The 16,702-nt window shown below is 43.0% G+C and overlaps 1 protein-coding gene across 1 annotated transcript in view; it reads left to right on the top strand.

Moving 5' to 3' along the window:
• Positions 1-16,702, top strand: part of LOC116036424 (bromodomain-containing protein DDB_G0280777-like) — a 1,700,590-nt gene that overhangs the window by 380,997 nt on the left and 1,302,891 nt on the right. Inside the window, exon 7 of the mRNA XM_036008807.1 lies at positions 7,144-7,155. Coding sequence (XP_035864700.1) covers positions 7,144-7,155 — 12 coding nt within the window. The remainder of the gene's footprint in view (positions 1-7,143; positions 7,156-16,702) is intronic.

Below are 16,702 nucleotides of genomic sequence, written 5' to 3'. Positions count from 1 at the left end.
TTTTTAATGTACTATGGACCTTCCATTTGTGTCCTGAATAAAGTTATTATTATTATTATTATTATTATTATTATTATTATTATTATTATTATTATTATTATTATTATTATAGGCAGACTAGGCACTTTGTCAAGGCAGCAAAATGTGGGCTTATAAAAAAAGCCCACATTTTTGCATAACTGTTTTGTTTGGCCCTTATTTGTCGCCTCTTGCAGTCCATTGGAGAGGAATGTGTGTCCACCAATCCAAGTCACCATTCAGTGCCCCTATCCCCAGTTTTAACGAGGTCAGAGGTCGGGACAGTAGGCTACACTTAAACATATAACGTTGCAACCTGTAAACAGACAGCTGATGAGGATATGAAAGTTAACTGTAATAGCAAACGAGTAAGCGCTCCAAAAACAAAATAATTCTTTAATGAAACATATTGATCTCGATGGGAGTCAAAAGGAGGATGCTGGCCTTCCGGAGACGGACATATACAGCCACAAGCGCTACCGGGAGTGGCAGTGAGTTTGAGGCCGCTGAACATATAATGTTAGCATTGCTACCTGTACACGGACAAGGTAAGGAGGATATGAAAGATCTCAGCAAACGGCCTACAACAATAACGTAAGAACTAATAGACATTTTGACAGAGAGAGGACCATATCAGGTCAGAGGAATTAATTTCCACAGGGATGATGCACACTGAAAAAGTAAGATAAGCTTTTTTTCTTTAGTGCTTTTTGAGCCTGGTGATATGTGCACATGGCACATGGACGTGCTGGTCTTACAGGGAGGTGTGTTCAGGTGCATTCTGGGAGTATTGCTATCTTGAGGCAGCAGGAAGTGATGGCACCATTGACCAACAAAAACCTGGTCTAAAGTCAATAACGCAGCATTTCATTGTTATTTTAACAGAGCATTAGTAAAATGCTCCTAGGCTCGTGCACAGCGCGCACACTATGCTTGTTACACACACAGGGACACACAGCAGCACACACATGCAGAAGATTACAAATAAAAATATTACGGTGCAAATCCTCCATCATAACAGCAATGCTCCAAGGTCCAAATGCACCTGGCTTTTAAAGGGAATGGGAGATGATCTCTGATTGGTTTATTGCATGTTATGCCCAAAACACACCAATGATTAATGAAGACACTAAGTACAACCCTTTAGAACCATGCGCCCGGTGCACGGACCCTTTTTTCCGCCATTAAACTAGAAAAAGTGGATTCGGACACGCCCTAAACACACCTGCACCAGGCACTTCACACCATGTGCTTAGATCGTTAAAATAGGACCCTAAACTGATATGCGGGCCGGATGAAAACCTGCGAGGGTTGTGTTCGGCCCACGGGCCTCGGGTTTGACACATGTGGTCTAGGCCAGTGTTTTTCAAATGGGGGTACGCTTACCCCTAGGGTTTCTTTAGAGTACTGCAGGGGGTACGTGAGATTTTCTTTTAATTGTTTATTTTGAAAATATCAGTCATGCATAATTCCTTAAATATTTGTGCAATGATAATGACGAATTCAGTGATGGATTCAAGTACAAGGTTATTGTTTAGTAAATCAGAAACAAATGGCGCAGCTGTGTTCTTTTTCTACCAAATATATTGTGCGCTGGTCAAAGGGTGAACTTAGTCTCAAATGGTACACATTCTGGGATGGCAGAGAGTCCTGCATGCAGATGGATTTACCTTAAGGATTGATCGTCAGCACCGCCTGTCAGGAAACACAGAATCAATATAAGGGTCAGACATTTCTTTCAATTATAAAAGATAATACAATATTTACACTGAACAGACTATTCACTCCCGTTGGGCTTTAAATGGACAGTTGAAATGTATTATAGACACCTAAAAACATCTAGATCAGTTGAAGAGGACGCTATGTTTAGAATATTTTCTCCGCTTTACCTCGGAGAATTAGATACGAAACAGGATGTAAAACAGCGACAAAAACATTGAAAAAAAGGGTGAAAAACCTAATATGTTAGAAAGCGACACACGTCAAAAAAGCTGCAAAAGCATCGACAACAGCGAAAACTTTGTCAAAAAACATTGAAAGTTTACGAAAAACTTGAGATAAATCGTTAAAAGCATAGAAAAAAATGAATATAAAGTCAAAAAAGGCTTCAAAAACATTGAAGAAAGCAGCAAAAGTGTCAAAAAGAGCAACTGAAGCGTGGGCACACTTTGCTTTGTTCCACCAACCAGCACAAGGCCCCAAACGGTCCCAGAAAGACTTCATGAAAGGGGACATTACTGCAAAATCAGATTCAGAATTGGATAAGGAAAATTATTTGAAAATGAATTGCCCTTTACAATGCCTTTTTAAAAGCAGCATTCTTAATTTAATTTGTGAATTTATTTTTAATTAATTCAGTTTATTTAGTAATTCATTAATGTATTTTGAAATTATGTATATATTTACTGTTTTAAAGTTTAACTTTAAAAATAGGTATTTAAGGGGGTAACTGGTGCTATAGAACATTATTATTCGCAGCTCAATGCTAGACTCTGTCTATAAATCTTTTTAATGTTTTCAGGCGCACCAGTAAGAAATACCACCTGAAGAAAATAAGATTTATGATATTTTACAAAGACAAAGTTTCCACTCTTTCAGTCGGCTAACATTAAATTCACCACGCCGCGCGGATTTTAAAGATATTGACACTTTTAGAAGTTTTCTCTAATGTCATCTTACGTAAGGTTTAAGTATTAACAGCTGCACTGATACCGAGTTAAAGAAATGTGGACTTCACATGAAATAGCTGTTAATAAATTAAGGAAACACGTAAAAAAGTACAAATAAGTTATTAAGCAACGTCTGGTGAAACATTGATTCCTAAAAGTGTCAAATTCTTCTTAAATGGTTAGTTTTTTCAGTGGAGTCTGGTTCAGAATCTGAACTTACCTTCAGTTATTTGAAGAACTTTAAAATGTCAAAAGATGAATCTCTCTCTCTCTGCTGTCTCGCTCCGCTGATTGAAGGATTGATTGTGTGCGAGGAAACTGCAGCTGCACGAGGATAAGGACTCTCTCCCTCTCTCTCTCTCTCTCTCTCTCTCTCTCTCTCTCTCTCTCTTTGTCTCTCCTCCCTCTCTTGCTCTCTCTCTTTCCCTCTCTCCCTCTCTCACTCTCTCTGTCTCTCTCTCTCTCTCTCTCTCTCTCTCTCTCTTTCCCTCTCTCCCTCTCTCACTCTCTCTGTCTCTCTCTCTCTCACTCTGTCTTCCTCTCTCTCTCTCTATGTGAGGGGAGAGAGAAAGAGAGAGAGAGAGAGCGAGAGAGAGAGAGAGAGAGAGACAGAGAGTGAGAGAGGGAGAGAGGGAAAGAGAGAGAGAGAGAGAGAGAGAGAGAGAGAGAGAGAGAGACACCACCAAGTCCTTGTGCAGCTGCAGTTTCCTCGCGCACAATCAGCAGAACGAGACAGCAGAGAGAGAGATTAATGTTTTGACATTTTAAAGTTCGTCAAATAACTGAAGGTAAGTTCAGATTCTGAACCAGACTCCACTGAAAAATCGAAGCATTTAAGAAATAGTCGAGACTTTTAGGAATCAATGTTTCACGGGACGTTGCTTAGTAACTTATTTATATTTGTTTATGTGTTTCCTTAATTTAGTAACAGCTGTTTCACGTCCACATTTCTTTAAATTGTTATCAGTGCAGCTGTTAATGCTTAAACCTCAAGTAAGATGACATCAGGAAAACGTCTAAAAGTGTCAATATCTTTAAAATCCGCTCGGCGTGGTGAATTTAATGTTAGCCGAATGAAAGAGTGGAAACTTTGACTTTGTAAAATATGATGAATCTTATTTTCTTCCGGTGGTAATTCTTACTGGTGCGCCTGAAAACACTAAAATGAGAGATTTATGGAGGGAGTCTGGCATTGAGCTGCGAACTCAACTCTGTAGAAAGAGTTGACTCATATTTCTGTATTGTAAATTGTGTCTGATGGTTTAGTTTAAAATAACTAATCATAATAATAATTAAAGCTGCAAGCAGTGATGGATGGGCCCTCGCGCCTCTGCGCGCGTCAGGGTTACTGGTGGAATCCGCTCCTGGCGACCGTGCATTAGCGCGGCACTCAGAAACCGCAAATTGTCACCAATGAAAAGGGAACTCTCTTCTGAGTTCAATGATACCTCACACAAGACTCTACCTTAGATGGGTCAGCATTTATGAAAGGGGGCGGGGCTTAAACATAGGGGGTGGGCCAAACCATCACCAATGAAGAAGGAACTCTCTGCTGAGTTCATTGACACCTCACACAAGACTCTACCTTAAACGGTTTAAATGTTATGAAAGGGGACGTGGTCTGGGGAAATGGGCGTGGTTAAAGTATAGAGGGCGGCTCAGTATCACATGTCAACCACACATTTTAAGTTTCATGTAAATCGGATGATGTTTGTCATATAAGGCGCATTTCCTGTTGCCAGCGGGGGGCGCTATGACCTAAAGTAAATATTGGCCCGTGGATGTCCTCAGGCCTGGAACCTTGTCAATTGTTCGAATTTTCGGGCAGATACGACAACGTACACTCAAATTACAACAACTTCTTTGTTCATCGCTGAACACTCAAAATGGCCGCCACGCCACGCCCACACCATCAGACGAAAAGTTTTTCTTTTAATAACTTTTCATCTTTAAGGTGTTGGGATGATAGAGGCCAAGTTTGAAGTCCGCCGGATGAAATCTCTAGGAGGAGTTCGTTAAAGTATAGCACCTTGACTTTTAGGCCTACTTCCTGTTGCCACTAGGGGGCGCTATGACTTTGAGTCAATTTTGTCCAGTAAATGTCCTCAGAGTTAGAGTCTCATGAATCATGAAACGTTTCGAGGCAATTGGACAATGTACACTCGAGTTACACCCACTTCTGTTTCGATGGCGAAACGCACAAAATGGCCGCCACGCCACGGCCATGCCCTATGACGAAAAGTTTTTCTTTTAACAACTTTTCATCTTTAACTTCTTAAGATGGCACAGACCAAATTTGAAGTTGATCGGATGAAATCTCTAGGAGGAGTTCGTTAAAGTACGACATGTGGAAATGGCCAAAATCGCACTAATTTCGAACATTGAAATCAAATGGCGGACTTCCTGTTGGGTTTAGGATATGGCTCCAATGACGTTTTTTGCACATCTTGACATGTTACATATGTGTACCAACGTTCGTGAGTCTACGTTAAACGCACTGCAGGGGCTCAATTTTTTTTTACTTTGTAGGGGGTGCTAGCGAGCCATTTTTTTGCGCCTATTCCCGAACCCCTTAAAATATGTAAATTTTCACCACACTTGATGCGACTGCCAATTTTGGTATGTTTTTGAATATGTTCAGCCCCTCAAAAATCCAATTCATTTGGTGTAATAATAATTCCTCCCACAAGGTCATTAAAAAGTCTGTGTTTAAATCCATGGTTTGGATTGAGACACAGAGGAGCAGAAAATGACTTTGTAAATTACAGTGTCTCGAGATAATATAAATAAAATTGAATTGAATTGAATAGTACTATATGAATCAGATCAGCTGTGAACAAATCCTGTTCCTCTCCCTCCTCATGGTACTCTTAAAGTTCTCATATTCTGCTCATTTTCAGGTTCATAATTGTATTTAGAGGTTGCACCAGAATAGGTTTACATGGTTTCATTTATAAAAAAACACCATATTTTTGTTTTTGTTCTGCACATTGCTGTGTGTAAAGCTCTCTGTTTTAGCTACAGAGTGAGGCATCTCACTTCTTTTCCATCTTTGTTGGAAGTCGCACATGACTACCTACAAGCACTGGTAGGTAGTCAATTCAATTACATTACATTTTATTCATAGTATCAAATCATAACAAGAGTTATCTCAAGACACTTTACAGATATAATAATAATAATAATAATAATAATAATAATAATAATAATAATAATAATAATAATAAATATAAATTGAATTTATATAGCGCTTTTCACGAACTCAAAGTCGCTTTACAGGGTTTAGATAATAAAGACAAACAAACAAAACAAAACAAGACAAGATTCAGGCACAGATGAAAAGGGGAGGGGGGCGTGGGGCGTGGGATAGGCAGAGGTGAAGAGATGGGTCTTGAGGCAAGACTGGAAGATGGTGAGGGACTCAGAAGTGCGGATCTCTTGGGGGAGGGAGTTCCAGAGCCTGGGAGCTGCTCTGGAGAAGGCTCTGTCCCCAAAACTGTTTGGGTTGGACTTGTGGATGGAGAGGAGGCTGAGGTGGATCTGAGGGACCGTGAGGGTTGGTACGGGGAGAGGAGGTCAGTGAGGTATGAGGGGGCCTGATGGTGGAGGGCTTTGTAGGTGAGGACCAGGATTTTGTAGGTGATCCGGTGGGAGATAGGAAGCCAGTGGAGTTGATTTAGGACTGGAGTGATGTGGTGCCAGGATTTGGAGCGGGTGATGAGTCGGGCGGCTGAATATAGTAGGTCTAGACCACACTCTATAATATACAAAGACCCAACCATTCCAGTAATTCCCCCAAGAGCAAGCATTTAGTGCGACAGTGGTAAGGAAAAACGTCCTGTTAGGGAGAACCCTTGGGTGGTGAGGAAAACTTCCTTTTAGGGAGAAATCTCGAACAGACCCAGGCTCTTGGTAGGCGGTGTCTGACAGTGCCGGTTGGGGGTGTGATGAACAGTGGCAATAATAGTCAGCTAATAGCTTTGGGTTGATTTCATGTTTCTTTCTTCTGAATAGTAGTGAGTATGTGTGTGTTTGTGGATGAGTGAGTGAGTATATGTGGCCACAGGTCTGTCTACCCCCACCTAGAGGATGGTTGGGAGGCTGAAGGTGGAGCCCAAGGGGAAAGGCTTAAAAGACAGAAAGCCACAGCATTGGTCAGTCTTTTGATCGTATGGTGGTGTGCCGTGTGGTGCCATGATGTGACAAGCCGTTTGCTACCATATAAGAGACTGCTTTAGTTTAATTGTTTGTTTTTTACCTCAAGTTTCTGTAACATTCTATCTAGATCAGTAACAATAAATGGTCATTGGACCGAATGGATCAACTTCTACTCCTCATCTTTACAACTGCACGCGTCAAGATATCCAGCTCAGCCACCAGTAGAAGCAAAGGGAGCAAAGGGTCGACTGGAAAAGGCTACTACACTTGCCGTTGATGTACAGGGGGGCTGTTTTTCCTGAAGTCGACAATGAGCTCCTTGGTTTCTTGGTGTTCAGAGCCAGGTTGTTCTCTGAACACCAGGCTGCCAAGTTCAGGACCTCCTCTCTGTAGGCTGCCTCGTCTCCCTTTGAGATGAGTCCGACCACTGTGGTGTCGTCAGAAAACTTGACGATGAGGTTGTTGTTGTGGGCTGGACTGCAGTCGTGGGTATAGAGACAGTACAGGTGGGCGCTCAGCACACAGCCCTGTGGGGAGCCGATGCTCAGTGTGCGAGTGGAGGAGAGGTGTGAGGGCCACAGGACGATAATCATTTAGGCTGGTAATGGAAGACTTATTCGGCACAGGGATAACTGTGGCTGAATTTAGGCAGGACGGGATGGCTGCCTGGACCAGGGAGAGGTTGAAGATTCTGGTGAAGATCAGGGTGAGCTGGTGGGCGCATGTCCTGAGCACCTTGCCAGGTAGTCCGTTTGGGCCACCAGCCTTCCTGGGGTTCACTGCCAGGAGCACCCGTCCGACATTGTGCTCCCTCACAGTGAGTGGGGTGGTGCAGGAACCAGGTGGGGATATCTGTGGAGAAATGTTCAATGTTATCTGATAAGATGAGGTAAGATAACCTTTATGGATCCCCACTGGGGACATTTGGATACTTTTGATACATTAGGATATATTTGATTCAAGACCCCGTTGCTTCGCGTTGGGGGCGTGATCACCCTGTCGGGGTTGTATTCGCTATAACCGCCTCACTCTACATTGTCCCTTATATACTTCCTCAGCTGACCTACAACCATTGTTCAAAGTAGGTAAACCCAGCTAACTAGGTTAAGTTCAGCAAACTTAACCTAGTTAGCTAGATGATCATGAATAAACCTGGATGTAAAAAAGTACACACATGATTTCCAGTAAACGGTGAGAGGAGGAACCACACTGATCAGGTGGTACAGTTACTGCACATGATAACAGGGTAATAAAACAATACACCAAATGTGTTACTTCAGTCAAGAGTTGAGACTCCATTGTGAGTGGACGGAGCGGAGCAGAGGGAGAAGAAGGAAGGCTGAGGCAGGGTGAGTGTTAATACAACATTAGAGTCATCTGGTGGATATACAGCAGCCTGATTGATGGGAGAATAGTAAACCTAACACTGATCCAAGAAAATGGACCTAGGTGCCATCCTGGATGGGTTCGTTTACTGTGTCTGTGTGTGTATGTGTGTGTGTGTGTGTGTGTGTAATTTCCTGTAACACACGCACATATCTAATGTTACATTTTACTGTCTGTCCATTTTTATTTGAGTATACTTTTTGTTTCATATTGCTTAATAACTTTTGTTTTGATAGGGAGAGAGAATCTTCTTGGGCGGCGCTAAGCTCGGTGCCTCGGCTAAATAGTCTCAGGAAGGAACTTGTTTTGGTGGAACATGTGGACGTTCAAAAGTAGTTTTAGTCATGCAACAGAAAACTCAGATTGGACAGATAGTCTAGCTAGCTGTCTGGATTTACCCTGCAGAGATCTGAGGAGCACTTAACCATAGTGCTCAGAAATCCTCATAAATCCACCAGAGGAGCAATCCTGGAAGTGGAATGCAAAGGATATACTGTAGGACTAGGACATGCTAGACTGGCCTAGGATATAGACTAGGACATGCTTGGTTGGCCGAGGATATAGGACTAGGACATGCTAGACTGGTCTAGGATATAGGACTAGGACATGCTAGACTGGCCTAGGATATAGGACTAGGACATGCTAGACTGGCCTAGGATATAGGACTAGGACATGCTTGGCTGGCCGAGGATATAGGACTAGGACATGCTAGACTGGCCGAGGATATAGGACTAGGACATGCTAGACTGGCCTAGGATATAGGACTAGGACATGCTTGGCTGGCCGAGGATATAGGACTAGGAACATAGAAACAGATTCATTTTACTCCATTTTTCTTCGCCAATTGAGCAAGTTTGGGGTAGCCTGTGAGGGGATGTCACAGTTCTACCGAGCTGCCATCGAGAGTGTCCTTACTTTTTCTGTTACTGTCTGGTATGGCAACTCTACTGTCCAGCAGAGGCTGCAGCTGGATAGGATAGTCAACACAGCCTCAAAAATCATTGGCTGTAAATTCTCCCCCATTTGTGAGATCTGCGAGGCCCGTATCCACCGGAAAGGCCTAAAGATCCTACAAGATGACACTCACCCTGTAAACTCCCTTTTCACCGTCCTCCCATCAGGGAGAATGGTGAGAGCTATTAAGACAAGAACCTCCCGCTTTCTCAACAGCACATACTGCAGAGCCATCCAATCTCTAAACAGCTCTCCATCTTTGTACCGGTACCTTATGGAAAAAGGTTCCCCTAAGGTGCCTGTATAAACTGTCCATCTCCTCACACTGGTTTTCTAATATTACTTTTTATGCCACCCATATTAGCGGTATTTTATCTATTTATTGCAAAGTTGTGGATTTGCGCTATGCATTCCTATGCAACGTGTCACTTTAATTTGATATTGGTTATTTTAGCCTCCTGGACTGTCATTCAGGTATGTAGTGATCAGATTTTTTTTTATCTGCCTGTGTTAAGTGTGATCCCATGTGGGACACCATATGTGTATATATTAGCTATATGTTTTTGTTGTTGTACTGTGTTGATGTCCTGTCATGAGCACACTGAAGCAAATTCCTAGCAACTTGCACCGAGTTGTATGGCAATAAAGTATTGAATCTTGAATCTTGAATAATATATGCTAACTATTTCTGCTTTGCTCTCTCAGATCTATCTATCTATCTATCTATCTATCTATCTATCTATCTATCTATCTATCCGTCCAGATGAAAAATGGGGACCCTCCTCCTTACTCGGCCCCGAGCTACCCTGCAGGTTTGTCACCGTTTAAAAAGGAAATATTTGTATTATTGTGAAGTTTTCTTATCAAAACAACTCTTCAATTCAGTCAAATCTATAAGGATAATAATTGAGTGTTAAAATATTATAATATCAACAACTTTATTCTGAAAATATTATGACTGAGCGGAAACAGGTGTTCATAATCCATCAAAGATCCTATACTAAAGATTTCACACATTTTCATTTGCATTGCATTTCAAGCAGCACCAATGTTATGAAACGGTCCTCACTTCCTGTCTCCTAAAGGGGCGTGGCCTCGTTCGAATGTGCAGTGAACGTCGTGTGGATGGATGAAAAGTTATATTTGTATAATTTATTAATATGTTCTGTTGCTAACGTTAGATATTTACACAGCTAAAAGACGTTAGCTGACGTTAGCTGACGTTAGCTGACGTTAGCTTCTCTGTGTTGCCAGATCTCGCAAAAGTTCGGTCCTGAGACAGAAACATCTGATGTGTTTGTCTGAAAAATGCCGTTTTAGTGTCAGAATGTTGGTTTAATGGTTCCAATATTTACTTTGGTGACTATGGGGCGAAAGGATGGCTCATATTCTCTGTTCACGTTCACATCCCCCGTTGGAATCAAACACTCAGAACCTGTTGCTAGTCTCCTAAAGAGGCGAGAATGTGAAGCCCCCAGGAACAGTGCCATGTCTTAAAAAACACATGGGCTTAACGGCCAACGGTGGAACTGCACCCCTCTGGCCCAGAAAGACTTTTCCCACTTTACATGGTGAAAGAAACATCTATATTTTTTGTGGGTACATCAACTGACCAGCCTGAACACTTAAAGGGTCCTTGTTTAAAACATCATATTTTAAACATGTTTAACATTCACTAATAGCCGAACCCAGAGTTATTAAACTAGGCATAATGAACGTGCGTGATGAACACGAGCAGACCCGTGGGACTGCGCAGGCTCAAATGACGGTTCTCCCCAGACGCAAAGGAAGATATTTTCGGCAGTGGATGCTGGGGTGCTGGGGGGGGGGGCCATGGTCCACGTAGAGTCTAAAGATACTATGTTACACAGGCTCTGTACTCTGCTAGTCCTCGGGTGTTTAGGGTTGGGCGATTGAAAAAAATCCAAAATTCTCTTTTGAGACATTGCTAAGTAGTGCTGATAGATATAGTAGAAACTCATTCGTCGTTATGTGTGGCTGTGAGTGTGCGTGCATACTATGCGTAGGCTGAATTGCAGTTGCGTCAAGACAAATCTGATTGGCCAATACACACTGAAGATAAATTAAATTATTTTAAAATTACTAAAATGATCCCTCTCGTCATCCCACACCCCAAACATGACATACAAAATGTCGTGGATCAGAAACAACAACCACAGATGTTTATACGCTATAATTTGTTTGTCATCGCAGTTTTAAAGCTTCGCCACCAGGGCCACTTCCCGTGCCTATGTTTATCCCGAAGTCCAATAGCTGTAATAATGGATATAGCTAATGGCTGTAATTCACCATGTGTTCTATTAATACCTCCATGATATTATTTTATGATACATCCAAGGGATGTATGGATCTATGTATGCTGTAAAGCCTGTAACGTGGATGTTACGTCATTACCGTTTCCCAAACTGCAGGGGCTATCGGCTAGTAGCTAACATCAGCGTTTCGACATCACTAGTCGTTTTGGTTTTAAACTAAAGTGTCATGTGACACAGTCGCTGTAATTTCGTAGTATATAATATGAAACCATTCAGGAGAATGCGTTGAAACGGTACAACTTTATACTTCGTAGAGAGTTTGATTTGGGAAACGCCGTTATGGCATCATGTTACTGTGTGGATCTGATCACGTGACCTTTGGTTTTCTCTCCGTAGCGTTCAGCTCTCAGCCGGCAGCGTTCAGCTCTCAGCCGGCAGCCTTCGCTGGACCACCACACCAGGTACCCACCATGCACTGCTGCAGCTTCCTGTCTGGACAGGAAACATGAAAGTTTTAAACACTTTTTAAAGACATGAAAGGATTAAATTTTTCATAATGTTGATTCGTGATATTCTCACGTTGCACCAAGGCAGTGATAGTCAACTGTAAGCACATGTATATGTAAAACAGTGAAGTGTCCACCACTGGACTTTATTTTAGTAAAAATGTGTCCGGTAGTGAACGGGGAGAGACCAATAATGTTTAGATCCTTTGAATTGTTTTGAGTTGAGTTTGAATTGCGTCAAAAACTTCATCTGTGTAATTGAGGGCTCAATTCAAACAGGATCAAATGAAGTCCCATGGTGGACACAGGAAGGGGCGGGACTTAACCTTTCTATTTCTTATTCCATGTTACCATGGAACAACAACACCCACACTCATGTCTGTCTGTCTGTCTGTCTTTCTGTTCAGATGAATGGTGGCAACCCTCCTCTGCAGACATTCGCTCCAACCTACACAGATGGAAGAGACCACAACCTCCTCACAGGACCACCGTGGCAACCGGGGCAACCGTGGCAACCGGGGCAACAGGGGCAACAGGGGCATCCGTGGCAACAGGGGCAACCGTGGCAACCGTGGCAACTGGGGCAACTGGGGCAACCAGAGCCCTGCCTGAATCAGCCCCTGTACCAGGGGATCCAGAGGGTGCCCCCCGGAGAGCAGCCAAATTACCCAGGTAGGTCAGAGAGTCCCAACCTAGATATCTATACGTAGAGAACACCTGAATTTCGGCAGGGAGGAGAATTTCGGCAGGGAGGAGAATTTCGGCAGGGAGGAGAATTTCGACGTGAACACCGTAGGGTTAAAGGAGGCGTAACGCTATGAATGACCGCTGTTCGGTGCTGACAACTAGTTTGCTGCTCCAGCAAAAATGTACTCAACTCTGCTTTATTGTTTAATTTAGCAGCTAATTTCAGCTTTATTGTTAAATTAGCGGATAATTGCCTGGATTGCATTTAAACTACAACAGTTATACTCAAGCACTTATAGTTCTCTTCTCTTACAGCGACTGCCTCGCTAATCTCACAATTGTTAAAACGCTTTTAGCTACTTTTGCTTAGCCATTAGCAATGCCTAATTCCTCTCCCTCTCCTGCTCTCCCTTGCTCTGTGTGTCAAATGTTTAGCTATTCCTCTGCTTCCTTTAGTGATAATGATACATGTAATAAATGTAGTTTATTCTCTGCTCTGGACGCGAGGCTTAGTGAGTTTGAGGCAAGGCTCCGCACCATGGAATCAAAATTGTATGCTTCCGTAGCTAGCCAGCCCCCCATAGCTAATGATGTGGGCTACGTAGATAACTGGAGGGCATTCTGGGGAAAGCCTGGTCTGATTAGGAGAGACGTCATTCATCTCACTTTGGATGGAGCTGCTCTCATATGAAAGACAAATCACATATCAGTATAACAGAAATATTTTCCACTACACAATGCTAGTCATTGATGTTAAATATACAGTGATGCTGTAATGGTTGAGCATGCATGTGAAGCGCAGATTAATTGCAGAGTTTAACCATCATAGTGTGAAATACAGTTTTACTGACGCTGTTTGCAGCACTGATAAGTCTCTACCTCTCCCCACAGAAACACAAAGGCTGCGTCTGAAATTCTCCACTAACATGTTATGTAATAGCTAAAACAGTGTGTGAGTTGTTTTAGTATGTCTGAGACATTAGTATGAAACCACAATGCAATGCGGTAGAAATGACAACGTTCCAAACAGACAGAAACCAAGAACGCTCAGTACCATCAAAAACATTCTAATTTACATTTCTACATATTTAAATCTGTGATTATGTCAACTGTGACTGTCATGTTACCGTGTGGATCTGATCATGTGACCTTTTGATTTTCTCTTCGCAGCGTTCAATTCTCAGCCGGCAGCCTTCCCGACATACCAGGTACCCAGCATACACTACCAGGTACCCAGCATACACTACCAGGTACCCAGCATACACTGCTGCAGGCTCAAACATGAAAATTTTAAACACATTTTCTGTTTTTTATTCAAGATATAAAAGGAAAAAAAATGTCATAATGTTGATCCAGTATACAAATACACATGTATTCTCTGTCTGTCTGTCTGTCTGTCCAGATGAATGGTGGCAATGGCAGTGGCAACGGCGGTGGCAACGGTGGTGGCGGAGGCGGTGGCGGTGGCGGCGGTGGTGGTGGCGGCGGTGGCGGCGGCGGCGGTAGCGGCGGTGGCGGCGGTGGTGGCGGTGGAGGCGGTGGCGGTGGCAGTGGCGGCCGTGGTGGTGGCCATGGTGGCGGCCATGGTGGCGGCCGTGGTGGCGGCCGTGGTGGCGGCACTGGTGGCGGCCATGGTGGCGGTGGCAGTCGTGGCGGCCGTGGCAGCTGTGGTGGCGGCCATGGTGGCGGCCGTGGTGGCGGCACTGGTGGCGGCACTGGTGGCGGCACTGGTGGCGGCCATGGTGGCGGCCGTGGTGGCGGCCGTGGTGGCGGCACTGGTGGTGGCGGCGGCAAAGGCGGCAAAGGCGGCAAAGGTGGCAAAGACGGTGGCAAAGGCGGGGTCAGTGGTGGCGATGGTGGCGATGGTGGCGGCGGCAACGGTGCCGATGGTGGCGGCGGCAACGGTGCCGATGGTGCCAATGGCGGTGCTGGCGACGCTAAGGGCTCGTGCATCATATGCTGCTGCCATGTCTATTCTGTTTAAGAATTTCAATAAAAAATATAAAATACGAGTGTGTCTCAGTCCTGAGTTTAATGATACTGTGTCGGGAAATGATTATTTATTATCACTGAGAGAATTCTTTGATTTAACAGAAAAAGAATATTTTGAGAAAAAAAAGACAAAAAAATAGGAACAACTCGGAATATTTCTTCTAAATATTGGGACTATTAGGGACCTCAAGAAAAAGCCATTCATTGGACCGAGTGGAAAATGGATTTACATATGGAGTTAACAATATGGAAATATAATTGGGTAATTTACAAAGAAGTGCTTTACAGATGAACACCAATCAATGAGCATTCTGCCTCATCTCAAGAAATGGCCAACCAGTCATATCATACAAAAACAGTGGTGAGTGTTATAACTTGCATCTGTAATAAATCTAAGGGCAGTGTTAGATTGAATCTAGGGGTTTTAACATTAATGATCTGGGTTGGTTTAGGGGTAGGGATGGAACTGTGCACACAGTTCTGAAACCTTGAAGCTCATATATTAACAACAAGACTCCGGAGCACAGATATAAATATATGGTACTAATAATATAATAATATAGATACCGCCTTTGGCTTGTGAGATGCGTCTGTGACTCCACCATTTTGGGACGGACATCTGACCCGTTTGACCACAAAAACTCAGACTTTTGTGCTGCTTCATGAAGTGAAGTGTCTGTCCTGGTAGTGAATTAAACTAATGCTAGCTAGTGTCCGGTAAAGTATATTTTATTTAAGTAATTAGTAATAAATTAGTAAGATGTTTGATGTTTGTCGTGTGTGTGTTATTGTAGCAGCTCCACGGCTGAATTGCAGTTCCTCAGTCCCCCCCACACCCATTAAGCATTTGATCTCAGTCCAGTGGGGACGAGAGAAGCTGTAAAGTCAAATTCATTTCTCCACCTGCTTTGTCTGACAGAAGGGTGTAACTTTGGGTTTAACACTGAGATCTCCAACTATGTAGGGAGGTCACCGAACATGTCTGTCTAAATAGACAGTTTTACATTCATCTGCTGATGGGTCTGACATTCTGTTACCTTATACTTCTGGCTCTGTGCCAGATTCTTCTTACAGACACTTAATCAAGCGCTGTTTTGTGTTTTGGGGAATGAGGAAACATTAAAAACAGTTGACCTAAAAGACACGACAACAATGTTTCTACGCAATGTCATGACAACCGTCAGTCTGGATGTATGTGGGGCAGATGAACATGTCTTTGTCAGCTGATATACAATTCACCTCTTTTGATTAATTCTATTGAATAGGTGTATTCAGATTTATACCAAATTTTTATTCCTCCTGATTCTCTCCCCTGAGTGACTTCTTTTAATTTGGTGGATGGGTCAATCATTTCTCTGTATCCTATTGGACAACCACTGGATCACTGTATTTTTAAGTATTGCATTAGAAAATGTTGATGGAAACGGCATAATTCAAAACAAAATTTGCAAAAAACAATTTCACTCACACACACACACACACACACACACACAGTAGTAGTACAATAAAACCAGCCAGCACTGCAGCTCTGCAGTCGTCTTTAAATCTGAAATCTGTTAATATTTAAGAGTGATTCTTCTCCTTATGATCAGCGTTTACTGTAATCTATAGGGTAATGACACACTATCCTGAATGCATCTCGTCAAAGTCCAAAAACACCTTGGTTCAGATTTAGCTGAGGCTGCACTTCATGATGATTACTTTATTGTCATTACATTTACATACACTGAGATTCAGGTGCACTACCCCTTAGGGTTAGGGTTCATCCGTGAAGAGAACACCTCTCCAAAGTGCCAGACGAGAATGTAAGTACTTGCCCACTCAAGGTTACAACAACAAACTGCAGTCAGGTCAAGAAAGAGAGAGAGAGAGAGAGAGTGATGAACCCTAACCCTAACCCCTACCCCTAACGCCAGATACTGACTGGTTTTCGGACCCCCCCAATACAGTAAGACTGCTCATTTTAGAGTGGCCTTTTATTGTGGCCAGCCTAAGGCACACCTGTGGAATAAAACTGCTGTCTAATCAGCATCTTGATATGCCACACCTGTGAGGT

This window comes from Sander lucioperca, chromosome 13 (assembly GCF_008315115.2).
Source record: "Sander lucioperca isolate FBNREF2018 chromosome 13, SLUC_FBN_1.2, whole genome shotgun sequence".
In the NCBI taxonomy this organism is placed as follows: Eukaryota; Metazoa; Chordata; class Actinopteri; order Perciformes; family Percidae; genus Sander; species Sander lucioperca.
Note: the sequence above shows the minus strand (reverse complement) of the source record. Positions and strands in the feature narration are given on the sequence as shown.